Source organism: Chelonia mydas, chromosome 11 (assembly GCF_015237465.2).
Source record: "Chelonia mydas isolate rCheMyd1 chromosome 11, rCheMyd1.pri.v2, whole genome shotgun sequence".
Taxonomy (NCBI): Eukaryota; Metazoa; Chordata; order Testudines; family Cheloniidae; genus Chelonia; species Chelonia mydas.
In genome coordinates this window covers 51,196,544-51,217,166 of record NC_051251.2, presented here as the reverse complement: position 1 = coordinate 51,217,166, position 20,623 = coordinate 51,196,544, and the positions used below count along the sequence as shown (strand labels likewise).

Genomic DNA, 20,623 nt, shown 5'->3' with positions numbered 1-20,623 from the left:
TCCCGCTCCTGGGATCTCAGTCCCCGCCTTCGGCCCAGCCGGCCTATAAAGGGCGGCGAGGCCCTGGGCTGCCGTGGCAGTAGCCGCGGGAGCTGGGCGCTTGGCCGGAGACCCTCGTCGGTAGAGCGCAGCCCCTCCAGCCGCTGCGCATAAGGCTATCGCTCCCCGACTTCAGCTACAGTGATAGCTAAGTTGGGGAAAACAAACATTCAGAGAAGCCGTGCCCCCTCCTCTCCCCGTGCGTCTCCCCCGCTGTGCCCGCGGCTGGGGTACGGGACTGGCAGCGCGAAAGAGCGAGCGGGAGTGGGGGCGCACGCTGACATGGCTCGGGCAGCGGAGCAGACAGGCGGCGGAGGCTGCTGTGGTCAGTATCCTGCGGGGAGGACCAGGCTGCGCGGTGGGGCTGCTGGCCCGAAGGCGGCTGCTAGAGAAGGGGCGCAGCACGTTTGTGGGGTGCGCTGCTTGGGAAGGAGTGGGTGCGGGGGTGGCACTTCACCCCATGCCGCTCACATGCGGGGCTTACAGGGGAAGGGGGCATGGCATTGTGTGGCTCAGCTGCAGTGGGTAATACAGAGATTTTAAGGCCAGAAAGGTTCCTATTGCTCATGTAGTGCAGCGGTTCTCAAACTGTGGGTTGGGACCCCAAAGTGAGTCCGGACCGCTGGCTTAGACTTGTTGGGGCCTGTGACCAGAGCCCAGTGGCTTCAGACCTGGGCATCGGGACTCAGGTTACAGGCCCCCTGCCTGAGGCTGAAGTCCTTTGGCTTTGGCCCCCTACCCACTGGGGGCTTGGGCAGGCTCAGGTTTCAGTCCCTCCCTCCCCACCCCCCCGGGGGTTGCATAGTAATTTTTATTGTCCAAAGGGGGTTGCGGTGCAACGAAGTCTGAGAACCCCTGGTGTAGTGTGAGCTCCTGCCCTACTTTTCTGTGATTCTGTAACACAGGCCATAGAATTACATTCTGTAATTCTTACATCAAGTCTAGTGACTTGAGGTTGAACTACAGCCTAACATGTATGTGTGCTGTGTATAGAGTGCAGTGTGGAAACGGTGCACACATAGGTGGTGTAGTGCAGTGTTTCTCAACCTTTTTGATACCAGGGACCGGCTTGCTGCCTTCCTAAACTCTGTGCCTTGCATAATGACAGGTTTCAGAGTAGCAGCCGTGTTAATCTGTATCCGCAAAAAGAACAGGAGTACTTGTGGCACCTTAGAGACTAACAAATTTATTTGAGCATAAGCTTTTGTGGGCTACAGCTCACTTCATCAGATGCATGGAGTGGAAAATACAGTAGGACGATTTTATATACACAGGGAACATGAAACAATGGGTGTTACCATACGTTGCAAATAGTTCTTCCAGAATTAGTTCCATAGGTTACAGTCCAATATCAGAGTGATCCAGACTGGAGTTGAACTTAAACTAGAACTATTTGCAACGTATGGTAACACCCATTGTTTCATGTTCTCTATGTATATAAAATCATCATACTGTATTTTCCACTCCATGCATCCAATGAAGTGGGCTGTAGCCGATGAAAGCTTATGCTCAGTAAATTTGTTAGTCTCTAAGTTGCCACAAGTACTCCTGTTCTTTTTCCTAAACTCTGTCAGAGAGATCTCAGGGATTGGTGCTGGTCCGCAGACTGGTCATTGAGAAACACTGGTATTGCATGTTGGATGGGGTGCAATCAGGTGGCACAATGTAAATATGCTCCAGACTTTATGTGTATATTTAGCTAGTAAGACCTGTTGAAATATTCAGTGTTTCTTCATTTAGTATAATGGCTCTTTCTCTTGCACAATTGCTATGCTGTAGCTATTCCAGTGTGTGGAATTAAAACGTATAGCAAACATCTTATCTTATTTTTGCAATAAGACTTTTGCAGTGTAGAGATTGCTGACTTTAAAATGAATAAAACTTAGTAGCAACCAAGGAAGATGCCAAATAGGCAAATGCATCTGAATCCTCTTTAGCATTTATCTCTCACTTTATTTTTAGGATCCTGTGTCAGTTATTTTACATCTGCAAAGTTTCTTCTTTATCTTGGACATTCACTGTCCACTTGGGTAAGTGCAAAAATATTTAGTTACATCACGCAGTGGAACCTCCTTAATCTGCTTTTGACTGATCTGCACTGCATGCTATAATTCATGTAGGGAAGGTGGTCTTTGGCAAAGACTTAATTGCAAAAGTGCTGTGGTGAGCTCTCTCTAAGTCTTCATAATCTTCACATGATATGGAACAATATATTTGCTAATATTCTAATAAATAAAAGTGCAGTGCTCACAATTGTATAAGGGCCTGATTCACTACCCTCACGCACACTGAGTAATACCTTACTCCTGGAGGAATGTCATTGAAACCAGTAAGGCTTGTTAAACAGTAAATACTACTCAAAGTATTTGATAGGGCTCAATTTTATTGTTATCCTCTTTGTTATCTATCAATCAAAGTATATTTTGTACTGCTTTGTCCTTGATTTTTATAATTTGAAGGGTTTGTATACCTGTCCAGCAATGTAAATTACTGAATGTTGTACAATGGATTTCCTTGTTGTCCGTGCTTATTAACAAACCTCTGTTTTTCTGAAACAGTAACATCCTTACCGGTAACAAAGTGCCTATTTACTGAAACACTTTCACCTGTATCTAAACCAACCTTCATTAGCAATTTACAGTGCTTCAAAGTGAACGAAGTAGATCTAGAAATTGATTTGGATGAAATGATCTCCCAGTTCATTAAAATCCTATGAAGTGGCAAAATGTAGCCTGAGAAATGCTACATTGTTTAATATCATCTTAATCCAGTATCTTGCAAGTGCATGACAAGTATTAATTAAGATGAGTAAAAGCACTTTAAAAAAAAAGTAACTCATTCTTGTCTGTCTTTGTCTGTTCTAATTTGTAAAATCTCTGAGGCAGGGACTGGCTTGGTATGTACTTTGTACAGCACTGAACACACTGTTCTAGGACTACAAGGTTGTATGCCTCACTTTCATTAATGTAAACGATCGCAGTTGTGTTCCCCCTAAGAAGGCATGGAGAGAGAATAAACTTTTGGTTTAAACAGGTGCAATATAGCAATGAATTATTTTAGTCCAACGACTTCGTTGGTGCTACTGCTGCTATGAGAAGTAGTGTGCGTTTTGTTGACTGAACATATCTTAACTAGCAGCACATTGAGCCTGATTCTGCTATTTCCACTAACATTGAGTGGCACCTTATTATGTGAATGGTCCCACTGAAATCCATCAATGGGGATACTGCAGATTAAGGTAAGGTATCATTCAACATGAATAAGGGTGACTGAATCAGAATTTAGGATAATAATCTGGACTACTGCAAACAGTTGAGTGAAAAATGTTTGTTTAACAAATGTCAGTCTTTAGAAATATTAAACACTAATACACCTTTATTGATTTCAAAAACCCAATTGAGGGTCTGAATCCGCTGTCCTTAATCAGGAAAACTCCTATTTCAGCAACAGAAGTTTAGTCTAACTTTTAAGGCTCAGTCCTGAACTTGTCTAGAAAGTTCTTTAACCCACAATAATTCCTCTTTGGAGCCTAAAATAAGACTCTCAATAATAGAGAGAGGGGGGAGGAGGAAAGAAGGGGAAAGTTATTTTTGGTTTTTGTTTGGTTTTTCTCTGCCCCTCAAGATGGAAACACATCAACCCAGACCTCTGAAATGGCTTTTGTATAGTTTTCATTCTGAAATATCAGTGATCTGTATTCAAAATACATAATTTTATATAGATAAACCTCTTACTCTAGTTGGGAAAACCTAATCAACTTCCATGTTAAGCACCTGTTCTTAAGTACAGGAAGAAACTGTAACTGATTAAACGTACTTGCCTCTTATCTCTACATTCGGTCAGAGACCTGAAGGAGGCCCTGAATAAGACTATTAAGCCCCAGTTAAGCACGCATTTAAGTGCTTTGCTGAAGTACGGCAGAAGCCAAGGACAAGCTACGTGCTCTACTGAGCTGGTGCCTTAGGCCTAGTTCCACAGATATCTTGAAATCAGTGGAAGTTAGGAGCCTAAATACCTCTGGGGATCTGGGCCTTAAACCTTATTCTATCAACTATATACAGTACTATTATAATACAGTGCTAAAATCATCGAACTGCTGTTAAGAGGAATGGTTAGGATAATAGCTGTCATTCATACAGAAATAGGGTTTAATATCCATGTTACAAATGATTAGAAAGATCTCAAGAATAGCAGGATTAAGCATGTTATGTAGTTCTGCCTTTTCATTAAGGCATAGGTCCTGGAACTAGAGGTGTGGGGTGTGCTGCAGCACTCCCGGGCTTGCAGTGGTTTCCATTATAAATGCATAACTGGGTGGTTACTTTTAATTCACTGTTCTGTGCCATTAATTGATGATCTGACTTTTTTTAAAGTTTATTTTAAAAATACAACCCCAAATCAAACCAGTGCGCTTCCCCTGTTGAAAACAGCTAGGTTTGGAGAAGTTGAGGTGATGTGGAGTAGTATGAAAGTACTGTGGGTGAACACAATGGATGAAATTTTCAGTTAATGAACTCCTAAACTGATTCTGTAGCAGTAGCTTTGAGCAGTATCACAGTCTAAACAAGACAAAACTGCTTTTTAAATGCTTTTGCATTAATAAAAGCTAAAGAGTACTGTCCATGTTCATACAATGTAGTACAGGCATAGGGAACCAAGAGAAGGCTACACTTAATATGTATTTGGGTTCTTAGTCTCCAGTAGCAAGATCTTGGCCTGCAGATACTGAGGGAGAAATCTTGAGTGCCTTTAAATCAATTGGAGTTTGCCATTGACTTCAGTGAGGCCAGGATTTTACCTTGAGAGTAATAACTGTCACAGTGCATCATTTTCCAATATTTAAAAAGGTGTATGCGGGCAGGGGTTCCATAAAGCTCCTTTTTTATTTAATCAGTTTCAACAACTAAAACGTTGATGCAGGAATAGAAGTATATCAGGCCTGCACCATTATGAAAGTAGTGCTTTCTCCTGAATTAACTTTCTACCTGAATGAACAATCAAATAGGTTAGCCAGAATTTAGGGTTCAGTGACCACCTACATACATTTGTAAGTGAAAGTTGAATAAGTAGCTTGAATTGTACTGAATTCTCTTGATTCAGAAAGACACTTAAGTTCCATTTATGAAAATTAAATTATGCATACTTTTACACCCCTCTCCCAAATAAGGAATGTAAGCATAGCATGTTAGAGGGAAACTTTTTTGTCCTTACACATGGAGAAGTCAAGTCAATTGTTGGGGGTCTGCCTGTCTGCGTGGTCCCAAGCCTGTGGAATTTGAGTGAACAGTGTTGTGACCTGGTGCATATAGTCACAGCACTGCTTATGTTTGTCCCAGCTGCGTCCCCATTATGGGGGTGGGGGTGGGGGGTGGCCAGACCAAACTTGAGTGGTGGTGTGATTCTGTGCAAAAGGTTGCAATGCCAGGAGTGAGTGGGCCCAGGTCCCCAGGACAACATCTACGGCTACAATGTGAATGTGGGGTAGACTTGCTCTCCAACCCTCCCTCCACAGGGGCCTCAGTTTCAGATTTTGTCTTGAGCCCCAGTAATTTGTGTGGCCCTGCTTCTGACAGCTATCACAGGCACTTGCATAAATGATAGCTTTTAAATTTGTGAGCGTTTGGAGCAACTCATCTCCAGAAGAGCCTCAGTGCATGTATTCTAACGAATCCCAAAAGCCGAATTCATCACTGGGGTATATCACTGCTACTCCCCTGGACTTTCAGCAACAATGAATTTGGCCCCAAACGGAGTGACACTTTGGAGGCCTTTTCCTTTATTGTCATCTTGTTCAACTTGTTACAGATTACTCAGTTTCTGGTCTTGCAACAAAAAAAATTTTTTTTAACAAACTTGGAACACTCTACATTTCAAAGTCCTTTGTACCGCACAGAAAATGATTACTGAGCCTTTCAAGAGGCAGATAACTGAAGAATATATATTCTATAATAGATTAACATTAGGGACTCTCCTTAACCAAACTGTCTGCCATAGTACACAATAACTTCTGCAATGCATTTGTTGCAATATATTTCTAAAGTAAATTGGGCTAATGACCTAAATTATGTGGCCTAAATAAATAAAGTAAACATAAAATATTCAATGACCAGCTGTGGATATGTGTATTGCACAGCACTGTTAGTGAATCATAATAATGGAAACTTTTTTAAAAATAAAATTAAGAATGGCTGCCTTTACACTAGATCCTTGAATATCTTTAACACTTAGTTGTTTTTAAACTATTGCAATTGCTATCATAAGTTCTGCATCATCTTGGTACTACAATACAGGAAGGATAAATTATTTCTAAATACCACTCTTCTGTTGGAAACTTAAGGATGCATAATTTGAAATCTAGTCAATTTCAAAAAAAGAATTAAAATCTGCTTTCATATTCAACACCTGCCCCCTGTCTCCCTACTAATTTGTGGTTTTCCAGTCATGTTTTCCTAAGTAGAAGCTCCGTACAAATGCCAAAGGAATCTGACTCTCCACAGTGGAAACAATACAACAGAAATGGTAAAACTGACTACCTAGGAAATCAGCTTCTCTGCTCTTTCAGTTAGCAGTTACAACAGGGGCAGGCAAACTTTTCAGCCTGAGGGCCACATCGGGCTCCGGAAATTGTATGGAGGGCCGGTTAGGGGAGGCTGTGCCTCCCCAAACAGCCAGGCATGGCCCAGCCCCCGCACCGGATCTCTCTTCTCTTCCCCCCCACACCCCCTTGCTTCTTGCCTCCTGAGGCCATGCCCCTGGAACCCCACCCCCTGACTGCCCCCCACCACCACATCCAACCACCCCTTCTCCCTGTCCCCTGACTGCCTCCTGTCACCCCATCCAACCCCTCTTTTTTCCTTCCTGATTTCCCCCTTTGCCCCCTGACAGCCCCCATGGGACCTGTTCCCCACTCTCTGACCACCCCGACCTCTGTCCATGCCTGCCCCGCCCAACTCCCCTGCCCTCTATCCAACTCCCTGCCCCCTTACCACGCTGCCTGGAACACTGGTGGCTGGAGCCAGCTACGCACAGCGCAGCTCAGAGCACCTGGTCAGGCCAGGCTCTGCAACTGTGCTCCCCCAGGAGCTCGCCACCCTGAGCATTGCGCCAGCAGCGCGGTGAGGTGAGGCTGTGGGGGCGGGGGACAGCCTCCTGGGCTAGGAGCTCAGGGGCCGGGCAGGAGGGTCCTGTGGGCCGGATGTAGCCCGCAGGCAGTAGTTTGCCCACCTCTGTCTTAGAAGGTATTTTGTAGGTGAAATGTATTCAGACAGAAGTGCTGATTAAAGCTGGCAGTGTCATTTTAAACTTCTACAGCTAGAATAGATGACAGAGTTGCTTAGTTCCAACCTTTGAAACTTTAGTTTCACATGGACAAAGTTACATTTTCTAAAAGAGCACTGATGATGGTAAGCTTAAACAAATACATTTGTAGCTGTTGGAGGCATCTGAGATGAAGAATCTTCATAAAAATTAGTCTTTCTCTGGCTTCTTGGTTGTAACTGAGGACAGAATTTTGGCTCCTAATACTACCATAGAAAGCCTTTGGTACTATGATGTATTGGGGATAACCAACATTAATTGGGGCCAATAATAGTATTGATTTGGACCTCAGCTCCAACTAATGTTGAAGGGTGCACCATGCACAGAATGGCAGATAGGGCTTATATTGGGAGCAGGAGGGATGGACAGGGAGGGAGTAACAAAGTTCTTAAATGCAATGTTCACATAGGTATTCTTTGTGGCGCTATTAAAACATGGAAATCAGCTACCATCTAGCAGAATGCAAATACTAATACCAACTTTTTTCTTATTTAAGGGAGATCGGATGTGGCACTTTGCAGTATCTGTCTTTCTGGTTGAACTTTATGGAAACAGCCTACTCTTGACTGCTGTCTATGGACTGGTTGTGGCAGGATCAGTTCTCCTTTTGGGAGCCATTATCGGAGATTGGGTGGACAAGAACTCAAGGCTTAAAGGTTAGCAACCTTAGTGGAGGCTATTAGTTATTATGGGGTGACTCAAATTAGAGTTGGAAGAGGAAGCCATCTAAAGCAGCTGTCCGCATAATGGCATGCTAAAAAGATCCGCTGGTTAAATATGAAAACCAGGCTTAATATACTAACCATCTATAAATATGAAACTATTCAGAATAATAATGGACTAAATAATTCTGTATGGATAACCTCAAAGATAAGAGAACACCAGTTTTAGGCTCTGATCTATTCCTTATTCATGCAAAACTCTTAATTGTAGCTAGAGAGAGGGGGTGAAATCCATGTGAATTTTGCCTAAATAAGAATTGCAGAATCAGTTTCCTGGAATCCAGTAATCTGACAACATAATTTAACACTTCCTTGCTGACTTCCTTCTGTCTAGAAATATTCCACACTGTATATTAGAACTGCCTTTGTAATCTGTTGCTCTTGTATGTTCTCTTCAGTCACCTCTTATGTAGTTACATTAATTGAAAACCCTGTTCTATAAAATGAAAATTAATTTTAAAGCATTTACACAATAGCACTCACTTTTTTTAAAAACAGTGTTTGGAAGTCTTGCTGAATGGAGGAAAATGCCTATTTTTCTCATTGTATTATACTATTAGGTCAGTGGAACTACACTAAGAATGAATTTGATTCTGTGTATAGACTGTAAAATGGTGGTTGATTCAAAGTTAAAATGAGATCTCTTCACACTATAAAAACAGTTTACCTTATAAATAAACTAATTTTTAAAAGAGAAAATGGGGCGGGGGGAGGACTTGAAGAATATAGCTTGTATAGAAAAAAAATTAAATAATTCCAAACATGAAGATGAGGAATATCCACAGATTCTATATATATATTTTCTTTAACCTGAAACAGTGGCTCAGACTTCCTTGGTTGTACAGAATGCATCTGTCATCCTGTGTGGTATCATCCTGATGATTGTCTTCTTGTTTAAGACCCAACTTTTGACCTTATACTCTGGATGGCTTCTTGTAAGTACTCAAATTTAAGACTTCTTAAGTGTCACTAGTACAGGAAAGTAACTTGTTAATTTGACACCAATTGAGCTCTTACAACTGAGGATCTGCCCCACTGAGTCTCTTCCTGTACTCATGGACATCAATGGAGGCTTTGTCATTGGCTTCAATGATGCAGGATCAGGCCATTAAATCCTACTTACTGTTTTTAGCTTTGTTGCAAAAGGGCACAGGGGAACATACCTCTTTGTTAATAAATAAAATAATTGTTTTTAAATCTTCATATTATCATTGTACTGTCTGAAAAGTAACATTTATATGAAATGGTTTAAAATACAGAACTATAATTTTGGTTGTCCAAGAAAGTCTGTATTTTTAGTCATTAACTTGGTCCATCATTTTACTCATGTTTAACACTTCTTTCCTTTTCTTTTCCTCCAGACCATGTGCTATATCCTGGTTATCACAATAGCAAATATTGCAAATTTGGCCAGCACTGCCACAACAATCACAATTCAGAGAGACTGGATTGTTGTGGTTGCAGGTGAAGACAGAAGCAAATTGGCAGGTGAAATACATTATTTCCACTATCTAAAAGTGTCTTAACATGTGGACTTGATTTTTAACAGATTGCAGTTTTACCCTGAAGTCAGCACATTCTTCTCTCTCAGCTCCTGGAACATAGAACAACAGTTTAAAAGGGCAGCTTTCCCCCTACCATATTCCTCACTATATCTACAGAGATTAGTAATGACTGTTGTAAAACTCTGATCACAGCATAGTTACCTAGCCATAAAACTGTCTACTTCTTGTTTTAATCCGACTCTAACACTATCAAGGGAGATCAGTTTTATTTCTGCAAACCAAATATAGAATTTCATCAAATCACCTGTGTTTAATACTCAATAGTAAATACATTGACTAACAGGATTTGATTAAGATTTATCAACGTTTATTACCATCAAGGGAATCCCATATTCTGAGAACATTAGAGATTAACCCTCTTATTAGGTAAAGTGCACAACTTGTAACCTTTTCTGATTTTTTTTTTTTATAATTTTTATTTATCAAATTACAAACTCCCTCTTAGTCCCCTATTTTGACCTTGCAGTAGTTTCTTAGCAATTACCTTCTGTAGAGCAGTAGTGTCTTAATTTTCTTCAAACGCACACCAGTTGTTGATGGAAGTTCCCTTGCAGAGCCTTAATGTTAATGGTTCTCATTAATCTTTCTTGTTTGTATTTAGCAAATCACATCCCATCTCTGCTTCAAACAAGAGGTGCAAGTCACCCCGGGGGAGAGCTATCATGTAATAGGTGTAATGTAATAGAGACAGTATTGCCTTTTTTTGTCCTTCCTCAATTCTGACAGATTAATGCAGCATCATATGACCATTTCTGTTCTGTATGATTGCCTGGGAAATAGATACCTCACACAGAAAACCTGTTCCATTTCATAGACTTCTCCCAAAGAGGTTTTTGTGTCTGGTGGGGTGGTGGTGTGGGTTTTTTATTAGTTATAACAGTATCTAAAACAAAATGAGGATTATATTGTGAGGAATATCTGTAAAATATTTACCTTGATTGTGAAATATGCAGAATGACCAAAGGCCAAAAGAACCTATTTCTCTTCATACTCTTTTCACAAAGAAGGCACACTGCTATGTAATTTAGCAGAACAGGCAGATAAAAGCTACTGTGTTCTCTCCTCACTTATCCCAGATGGTTCTCTCCATCTACCTTGATTCCCAGATGGCTTCCCTTCTAACTCATGGTGGGGGAATAATGCTATTCTCCCAATCTCCTAGAATCATAGAATATCAGGGTTGGAAGGGACCTCAAGAGGTCATCTAGTCCAACCCCCTGCTCAAAGCAGGACCAATCCCCCACTAAATCATCCCAGCAAGGGCTTTGTCAAGCCTGACCTTAGAAACCTCAAAGGTTCTCTCTCAGTAGATCATGCAGGTCTTCATAACTCTGTCTTGTGTGCTTTGATCAGTACTGAATTGGCTATTAATACTGACACTTAATTTATCTTTAGATTTCGGAGTTAATTCCTTGAAAGGAATTAGCAATTTCAGGCTCTCTGCAGACTCGGAAAAATACCAGTATATTGGTTTACCCTTGGTTCATCTTTTTACAGAAAGCTTAGGCCAAGATTTTTCCAAAATAGGACTCATAAAATTAGACTCCTGTATCCGTATTTAAGCACCTACACGTATGGCCTTTTGAGGGGGGTGGGGAGAGCTGAGCATGCAGTGACTTCTGTCGGCCACAACAGTCAGAAATGTAGGGCCGAAAGGGACCTCGAAGTCATCAAGTCTAGCCCCCTTCACTGAGGCAGGAGCAAGTTCAATCTAGACCATCCCTGACAAGTTTGTCCAACCTGTTCTTAAAAGCCTCCAATTATGGGGATTCCAGTACCTCCCTTTTTAGTTAAAGATGGAAGCCTCTTCCAGAGCTTTTAGTTATAAAGTTATTCCTAATGGCACCAGTTCATTGCAAATAAAGGTTAGTCACTACTATATGCACAGCAACTTGCTGGGAAAAGTAAGGCAAAAGTTTATGGGGTCAGGGGAAGGAAGAGGGAGGACTCTTCCCATTATTAGAATGGAACTATGAGCTATATATTAATGTCAAAACCCAAGGGGACCGCACCTAACAACTGCGTGACTGGAACAGAAGGGGGAGAGAGAACTTTGCTCTCTGAAATTGCAGAATGATTGATGACCACTGTGTGCCCCAGTAAGGCAATTTAGTTATATCAAAGGTCTGTTCTCATAGATATTAAGGTCAAAAGGGACAATTATGATCATCTAGTTTGACCTGCATAATGCAGGCCACAGAATCTCACCCACCCACTCCTGCAATAAACCTCTCACCTATGTCTGAGCTATTGAAGTCCTCAAATCATGGTTTAAAGACTTCAAGGTGCAGAGAATCCTCCAGCAAGTGACCCATGCCCTATGCCGCAGAGGAAGGCAAAAAACCCCAAGGGCCTCTTCCAATCTGCCCTGGAGGAAAATTCCTTCCCGACCCCAAATATGGCAATCAGCTGAACCCTGAGCATGTGGGCAAGAGTCACCAGCCAGATACCCAGGAAAGAATTCTCTGTAGTAACTCAGATCCCACCCCATCTAACATCCCATCATATGGTCATTTGTAGTTAGAGGTGAACTGAGGAAGCCAATAAATGTTTCAGTATTGTGAAGATAGTTTAAGAAATGTCTGCCATCCATTACAGAAATATTTTTTTCATAGGTCAGATCCATTCTGTAATTGGTGTTCCCACTAATTTCAAGAGAGTTGCTTCAGAATCAGGCCAGGAGTGCATAGTGATCTTTGATGAAAGGGGAATCATTTGAGTATTATTCTGAAGACATCTGATAATTTTTCATCCCTCTTACTTTAATCCAAGTATGCTCAATCATGAACATCTCACTCAGACAAAACTCTGTGCCCACAATGGGTGCTGAGTTTGATTAGCTCAATACAATTAAACTAATTTTCATCAGACACAGAAGTATTATATATAAGGGCTAAATCCTGGTCCCAGTGAAGTCAAGAGAAGGTTTGCTATTGGTTTTTGTAGGGACTGGGATTTGGCTCATGTGTATATATAATATAATAGAAGATTAAAATGAATACATCTTCTGTAAGTTTTCATTAATATTTTCCTTATCAAATTATTTATTATAGATATGAATGCTACAGTACGAAGAATTGATCAGCTGACCAATATCTTGGCCCCAATGGCAGTTGGCCAAATAATGACCTTTGGCTCACCAGTGATTGGCTGTGGCTTCATTTCTGGCTGGAACCTGTTGTCTATGTGTCTGGAATATCTGCTGCTCTGGAAAGTCTACCAGAAAACCCCTGCTCTGGCTCTCAAAGCTACTTCAAAAATTGAGGAGTCGGAGCTGAAACAACTGAATGTACAGAAAGGTATCAACGATATCTTAAAAATGTATTATACACTACATCAATCATACCAAAACTGAAAACCATTCATTTTCCATTTTATTCTCCTATAGACCATTTTGGTTCTTTTGCTTAACAATACTTTTCAGGATTTTACTCTTTACTGTTAGAGCAACTTGTTTTAGTGTTGGGTGGTGTTACCAATGAACTTAGTTTTGAGTAACAATATTTGAGGTTGCAGATGGCTGGAATACCCCATAAACAGCAGCCAAAGAATGGACATTTTTGGTACACTCTCTCTCTCTCTCTCTCTCTCTCTCTCTCCTTGAATTGGTCTCTTAACCTCACAAGTTAGAATCCTTCCAGAAACTAGCCAGTTTCACTTATAGAATGTATCCAAAGTGTGGCACATGTTGGAATATGAAGTCTAAAGAATATTTTTCCCTTTGAAAAATGGAGATGTCTAGCAGGGAAACACCACTCAACGCACCTAGGAAACAGAGCTTCCAAACATCCCCACCAATGATATTGAATTTGTTGCGGTTGCTGGAAAAAGATACTCTAAACATGAGGTACCACTAAATGAGGACTGCCCTTTCGAATACTTAGGGTTTGATTAGGGCTCTTCAGGAGGGACCAGAGTAGTTCCTGGGGGATGTATAGGGGGGGCCATTGTAAGACTAAATACATTCTTTGTAAATTCTAGGATGACTTATAATAGCCCGTTAGAGTAAAAAGATGTGAAGGATGAGGCCATCTTAGCAGTCTACTGTTAGTACTATGCATTACAGTTTAGGAGATCCTAGTTAGTAACATTCGCTGAGTGCTTTTCTTCCTGAGAACACATTTAGCCTCTATGGGGGAGAGTGCCCTGCAGTTAACCCTAGGGTTAATGCTGGAGCAGTGGTGATGTGCTCCAGAAAGAGCCATTGTCACCAATCTCTTGGCATAGGAGAGGTGATAACACAGGTTGATGGGGTGAAGTGAAGAGGTTAAAAGGTGAATACAGCTCCTTGGAGGTCTGAATGGGGCTTCAAGCTCCTTAAGACTAAAGACAAAATTAGCAACTGGCAATGTTTAGAAAACCTGTCTCATTACCACTATTAATTTGACTTTGGTTTAAAACTAGACTTGTTAGGGCTGTAAATATGCCTCACACAGACCTTCCAGTTTGCAGGGATTTGTGCAAAGCTTCATGTTCAAATAAACTCCAGAACACACACTGAATTTCAGCTATGGCTTCCACTCTAGTTGAAAGGCCTTTTCAATCTTTGCCAACTCTCTCCTGGCTCTAGGTTTGCAAAAAAATGAGAACCTGGCATGGTGTGTGTGTTTGGGGGGTGTCTAGGATTGGAAATCAAGAATGACTGTATTAGAATCCCAGCTCTCACACAGACTCCCTAAGTGGCCTTCAGCAAGTCACTTTATTTCTCTGTGTTGATTTACCCACCAATAAGATGGGGAATATTTGCTTACTACCCCTTGGGGCGTTGAGAACGTTTTTAATTAATGTTTGTACAGTGCTTTGAACACTAAAAGCTCTATATAAAGTGCCTAGTGTTGTCATTAAGCAAATTATTTTGCACAAGCCATTGCTTAGTGTTCACATCTCACAAGAAACCTAGTGTGAGAAGAACTGTCTCTTCACCAATGTAACACAACAAGCTGCTTTTTAAATCAATGAAAATTAGTTTTATTTTTGGTTCCCCTATTACTTTCTGGATTTAAGGGCATGGGTAGAATGTGAAATATAATAATTTTAACAAAGCTGTTTTTGTAACCTAATTAACCAGAATATATTTAAAATGACAAACCTCCCTAGAAAGGAAGCACCTTTATTAAATACATACAGCATAATGAGTTATACTCCATAGTTCTTTTTCAGGAAAGCACTTAATAGTTATGTTTCTGTTTTACAGATAGCGAATTGAAGCCCACTGAAGGAGTCCAGTTAATTGAGAAAGATGTAACAGTCTTTGAGCCCCAGCAAGAGAAGGAAATCAGCTGTAGTGCCTGGATTGCTGAACCTTTCATCACATTTCGTGATGGATGGGTTGCATACTACAACCAACCTGTGTTTCTTGCAGGTCTGGGTCTTGCATTCCTCTATATGACTGTTCTGGGCTTTGATTGCATTACTACAGGTTATGCATACACTCAGGGTTTGAGTGGTTCTGTGCTAAGCCTTCTGATGGGGGCCTCGGCCATAACTGGAATCATGGGAACAGTAGCCTTTACCTGGCTCCGTCGCAAATGTGGCCTAGTTCGCACAGGCTTCATCTCTGGAATAGCCCAGTTTGCCTGCTTGGTCTCATGTGTGATTTCTGTGTTCATGCCTGGAAGTCCTTTGGATTTGACTGTTTCCCCATTTGCTGACATCCGTACCAGGTTATTGGAAGGACAACCATTGCCTACTGCACATCCAACTGATATGTCTGAAATATCCTTTACAACTGGAACGCACAACTGGTTAAACGGATCTAGCTCTGTTAACAGTGACCTAGAGATGAGTTCTGACTCTGTGCCTTTAATCTCTGTTAGTCTTCTGTTTGCAGGAGTTATTACTGCTAGAGTTGGTAAGTAATGTCTGTCTATTAAAATCTCTAATCTGTGATTATTTTTAATTCTATTAGTTTTATTAGTTGTAGATCCTTTTTGTTAAACTCAGATTTTAATAAAGAACCCACAATTGACTACATTACTCTTACTCATAACAAGCCTAAAACTTGTGGTATTTGATCTTGCAGTAGTCTGGCCTATAGTTACTGTAGCCCTAGTTTCTTGTGTATATTGTGCAATGCCTTCTTTAATTCATAATTTTCTTTACTCAGTACTGTGTGTAAACATACGTAGTATACTCTCTCATGAGATGGAGTTAAGTATTTGCAGATGTTTAATTAAAATTGCTATATATTTGACAATATTTAATTAAAGCTTTTGAGGATTTGCTAGATAGCCTAGTATTAACACCTCAACAGAATCAAAGAGCGTAACGATTTAATTGCATGAATGAAACAATGTATAACTATCATTTTGTAGTTCTGCTCTTACTCTTATGGCTTCTCTATAATTTTGTTTTGGGAGGAAGAAGTACTTGGCTTGCATGCATTTAGGGTTACTTGCAAAGAAAATTTTAAATCCTAACTAAAACAGATTAATTGGGCACAGGAGCTACTACAATGAGTTTCTCCTTGAAATCAAACTTTCCTGCAGTGTTTACAGTTGAAAACATGCACTCCCCCACCCCCCCAACACAGTAATCTCTCCACAGGACAGAACTATTATTTATTACAGTCACAAACCTTAAATGGAGATGACAACTGGAATGAAAAATTCTTTAAACAATAAGTAGACTTTAGTTATAGTCTATATGATGTGCTCTAAATTTCTTTAATTTTACATTGGAAAAAAATTAATTTTACTGTATCTGTACACTTTCTCTTTTGCACATGGAGAATTTAAACTAGTTAAAGGAATTTAATGTTTATTACAATATTTACCTTACTTAGTTTTAGTATCAGTGTCAGATAATCCAGATTTTTTCACAATCCTAGAGTATTTCCATTCTCTCATTAATAAGGATTGTTGTACAAAGCATTGATTGACAGGCATACTTGGTTCAGTGTTGCACCAGTTCTCTCTCCATAAGAAATAGCAGCAAAGGGCCAAATTCTGCCCTTAGTTACACTGGTGGGAAATCTGCTCAAGTCAGATGAGAGCACAGCTTGACCCAGATGTTTGACTTCAAATCAATGCTCCTCATAATGAAGATTGGGTTGGTAAAAAAATAACTGTAGAATGAGATTCCTTTGGAAATCTAACCTTTCCATATAGATAATTAAGGTTTTTCCTCTTTGGTTTTTCCCAATAGGCCTCTGGTCCTTTGATTTGACTGTCACACAGTTGCTCCAAGAAAACGTGATAGAGTCTGAAAGAGGCATTATAAATGGTGTCCAGAACTCCATGAATTACCTTCTTGATCTGCTGCATTTCATCATGGTCATCCTGGCCCCCAACCCTGAAGCTTTCGGCTTACTGGTGCTTATTTCTGTGTCCTTTGTTGCAATGGGTCACATAATGTACTTCCGATTTGCTCAAAAAGCCTTGGGGAATCAGCTCTTTGCTTGCTGTGGTCTTAAATCCAAAGCAGTCTCTAATGATTCACCACCTGGTAATTCATCCACTGTTTAGGGGGTCTCAAACTATTGCCACCCCCTCTTTAATTATAAGACAAGTTAGATGCTTCAAAGTAGCCATAAAGGGCAAAGTAAGGTGTTTCTCTACAGTCTAACACAGTCACTTCATACTCCAAGTAACACACTCATTTCAAGGGAGCCCTCCAAACCAGCTAAGAAACTTGGCCAAATTCATCCATATGTTTCAAGTTTGGGTTAAAAGGAAATTACTCAAATGCTAAATTTAGGGTTTAAACTGAATCTCCAAAATATGTATTATAGGAATGCAACAATATTTTATCATTTTAATTTTGAATTTCTTCCCTTTTAACCATGATGAAGATTATGGCCTCACTGGCATAAATACATACTCTTTAGCTGATGTACATGTGTAGTCTTCACCTGAACTCAGAGCAGTTATTTGCCCATTGAGTAATATAGTTCATGTTTATTAGCTTGAGTAAAACTTGTCTTATGTTTATATTTTATTGGGTTTTTCCCCTTTACATAAATGTTGTGGTTTCTGCCTGTATGCTGCTCCAGTTAAGAGAACTGGATTCTTTTTCTAAACTGTCTGAAATGTTATGCTGTTAACATGTGAAATGTTAAACAGGTTGTGTGTACTGTGTATTTTTTAAGTTCTGATGTTTGTCTAAAATCTGACGTTTGCCCAAAATATATCTGTGCCTTTGTTTTTGATGAGCTTTAGAGAAACACCTTTGCAGTTTTATCTTATACTATTCTAGTTCATGAATAAATAAGTACAAAATATTGTATTACATGTATGTAGCACTTCATAAAATTAAGTACAGTATAACCAAGTAAGCCGAAGCTATAAATGTAATGTAGCATTGTAAAGCAAAGCTTTTCTATTAAAGCACACCAGATGTGCTAAAGAAGGTTTGACAGAGCAGATCGTGTAAAGGATCATGAGTTTGGATATACAAAGAGATAGGCTAAGGGCTAAATCTACTGGTCATCTTTCTGAAAATTATCAGAATATGAGCAGCTTCAGTTTCATTTGAATCTAATGCCATTGCTTTAGAAACCCCAACATCAGCCTGGTGTATTAGAAAATTATTACTAATCCAGGCTAAACTAAATATAAAGGAAAACTTAAAATATTCTATAAACATTGATGCATCTTTTTTAAATTCTCTTGTAAAACATTGTACACTTCTTAAATTACTAGAAACATGTGTTTTTAAACATCTGTAAAACAAAAACAAGCCTGTGACCGTTTGACCCTTTTAAAGCAATTTTGGGAAGAACAGTGGACAGTGACCTTTTTTTTAAAGGAGAAGGTCATTTTTCAGTGTGCAGGTATGGGCAGAGCTTTTTACATTAACCATTTATGCACTTTTATGGAAACTGCAGTAATGTTGCTTTAGTATTCTGAGTTTCCTATGGTAGGACTTTTAAACAATGTTAGGAAGTCTTTGTAAAATGTTTGCAAAAAAATATTAATTTTTTCACTTTGACTTTTTTATACTATCTTTCAAACAGCCTTGTGTTAGCCAACTTCAACCTTGGTGCAAGCAGGCACAGCTCCATTGAAACTATTGGTGTTTACACCATGGCTGAATCTGAGTCACTTTCCTCAACTGTGATAACTTGTATTTCTATTTTAAATAGAATGTAAAAAATTTAGTATTTGTTTCTGACCAATATTTTGTGAAAAAATCTGAAGTGAATGCATGAGGATCCCATATCAAATCTAAACTTTAAATGAAAATTCAGTAAGTGCTTGTAACAGTCCCTTTTTTTCCTCTAAAGGATCAACATTAATCATTGATTCTTTACCAAATGGCACTCAGGAACTCTTTCATTAGATTTATAATTGTTTCTACTTTCCAACAAAGAATCTGGTTTTGCACTGTAATAATGTCACATGTATAAACACATTTTTTAAACAAAATTAGTGGCTCAATCCTGGGGCATAACTCCTGAAGGAAATTTGAGTTTTGCCATCAACAGAACTTTAAGTCAGGAAAGACATTAAATCAGGTTTTGTTTGTGTGGACTGTCTAATCATGTTTTATAGAATGGATACCTATAATGTTAGACATTGAAGACAATGGAGTTATACTAAAGACTAATGTCCACTTGGGGCAGTGGACTAAACAATAAAACTTAGATCTCTGAATTGCTAAATGTGTTACTTTATTTCTGATTATCTGTAATCTCAGTTGAGGCCACATTCTAATATTGAATGTGAATAAAGATTACTCACTCTACTAGTGGGCTCATTAAAGTCAATGGGACTATTTGTGGCATAAAATGCTACTCCTACATAAGAACTTAACTTTACTTTGTATCATTAGGTAGCCTGATATTTCGTATTTTGCACACACCAAATGCCCACTGATTTGAATGAGAGTTTAGGGTATACAAGCAATGGGTGCAACTGCGTGCCAAGAGATAATCCTAAAGAATAACCCTTCTTACTCCATTTATTTCATAAGACTAGAATGCTTTGGACCTAGCCTAAACATATCAGGAAACACATGTACTGTCTAAGTACATGTGTATGTGTGCCATTTGTGCTTTGAAGCACCGTAGGCCCTGAAGTAGTCTGTCTTTATGGGAGTTTTGCTGAGTAAGCACTTTAGGAAGAAGCCTGTTATCTTTTCTTTTAATTAAAACATGCCCAAATTAGATGGGAGGGGGGAACTTCTTAATGTGCATAGTAAAACAAATATTACTATTCCTATGTTACACTTTTATGTAGGTTATAGTAGTTTCTCGTTAATAAAACTTGTGAATAAATCTGGATGAGCAGCTTTAGTTCTATTTGGTTTTATTCTGTATATAGGTGGGTATATTTGATGGATCAGTCTGCCACATTTTATACTGTTTTATAATCTGAATGCTTTGGCCTGTTCCTCAATTTAAAGCTTGATAGATACTATCAGGAAGTGCAAACAAATGGGGTAAAACAGGTAACAAAAGGTACCACGGTGTGTGTGGTGGAGTGACATCATGGTCCCATTGAAGTCATTGGCAAAACTCTCTACCTCATGCAGGGATGAATTTTTGGCCCCATTGGAGACCAAAAACATCTCCAGACTTCAGATATTTTTGTTTAGTGTGTGGTATTGCTTTGGAGCACTTATTCTTAAAACTGCACAAATTTAATACAGAGCATGAATGTTTTATGCAAGGCCTTTTCTCTTTTATTAAATGTTCTATTCATTTTAAAAAAATAGAAGGCCAGAAAGGACTACTGTGCTCAAGTCTGACTGATATAACACAGGTTATAGGGCTTTTCTGAATTAATTCTTATTTGAGCTAGAGCATATATTTTAGAAAAATAGCCAATGGCTAGTCTTCCTAAGTTATGTCATGCTATGGTCTGTAAGTCAATTATGCCACATGAGAATTGGAATACTATAAATTTAAAGTAGAGTTGTTGCACAATTAAGATATGAATAGAAGAAATCAACATCTATACCATAAAGAACAATCTAACAGACTCTTATTTAGGAATTAAATTTATATTACAAAATCAAATTACATTTAGTTACTTC

The 20,623-nt window shown here is 39.5% G+C and overlaps 1 protein-coding gene across 2 annotated transcripts; it reads left to right on the top strand.

The window, feature by feature from the left end:
• The first annotated feature begins 7 nt into the window (after positions 1 to 7).
• Positions 8 to 19,239, top strand: SLC40A1 (solute carrier family 40 member 1). Of its 2 annotated transcripts, XM_007069896.4 has the most exons (8): positions 8 to 364; positions 2,002 to 2,069; positions 7,853 to 8,012; positions 8,898 to 9,013; positions 9,440 to 9,566; positions 12,697 to 12,942; positions 14,838 to 15,494; positions 16,790 to 19,239. In XM_007069896.4, exons 1-8 carry the CDS (start codon positions 322 to 324, stop codon positions 17,107 to 17,109), a joined length of 1,737 nt encoding a protein of 578 aa, XP_007069958.2. In that variant the 5' UTR covers positions 8 to 321; the 3' UTR covers positions 17,110 to 19,239. The 2 variants fall into 2 exon arrangements, with proteins under 2 accessions (XP_007069958.2, XP_037768579.1); XM_037912651.2 differs by lacking the exons at positions 8 to 364; positions 8,898 to 9,013.
• Positions 19,240 to 20,623: the final 1,384 nt, after the last annotated feature.

What these genes read in the sequence shown, in the direction of transcription:
- SLC40A1 (XM_007069896.4), top strand. Translation starts at nt 322, where the DNA reads ATGGCTCGGGCAGCGGAGCAGACAGGCGGCGGAGGCTGCTGTG. An exon ending in AGGCGGCGGAGGCTGCTGTG is followed by an intron (nt 365 to 2,001) that starts GTCAGTATCCTG and finishes CTTTATTTTTAG; the next exon opens with GATCCTGTGTCAGTTATTTT. An exon ending in AGACAGAAGCAAATTGGCAG is followed by an intron (nt 9,567 to 12,696) that starts GTGAAATACATT and finishes TATTTATTATAG; the next exon opens with ATATGAATGCTACAGTACGA.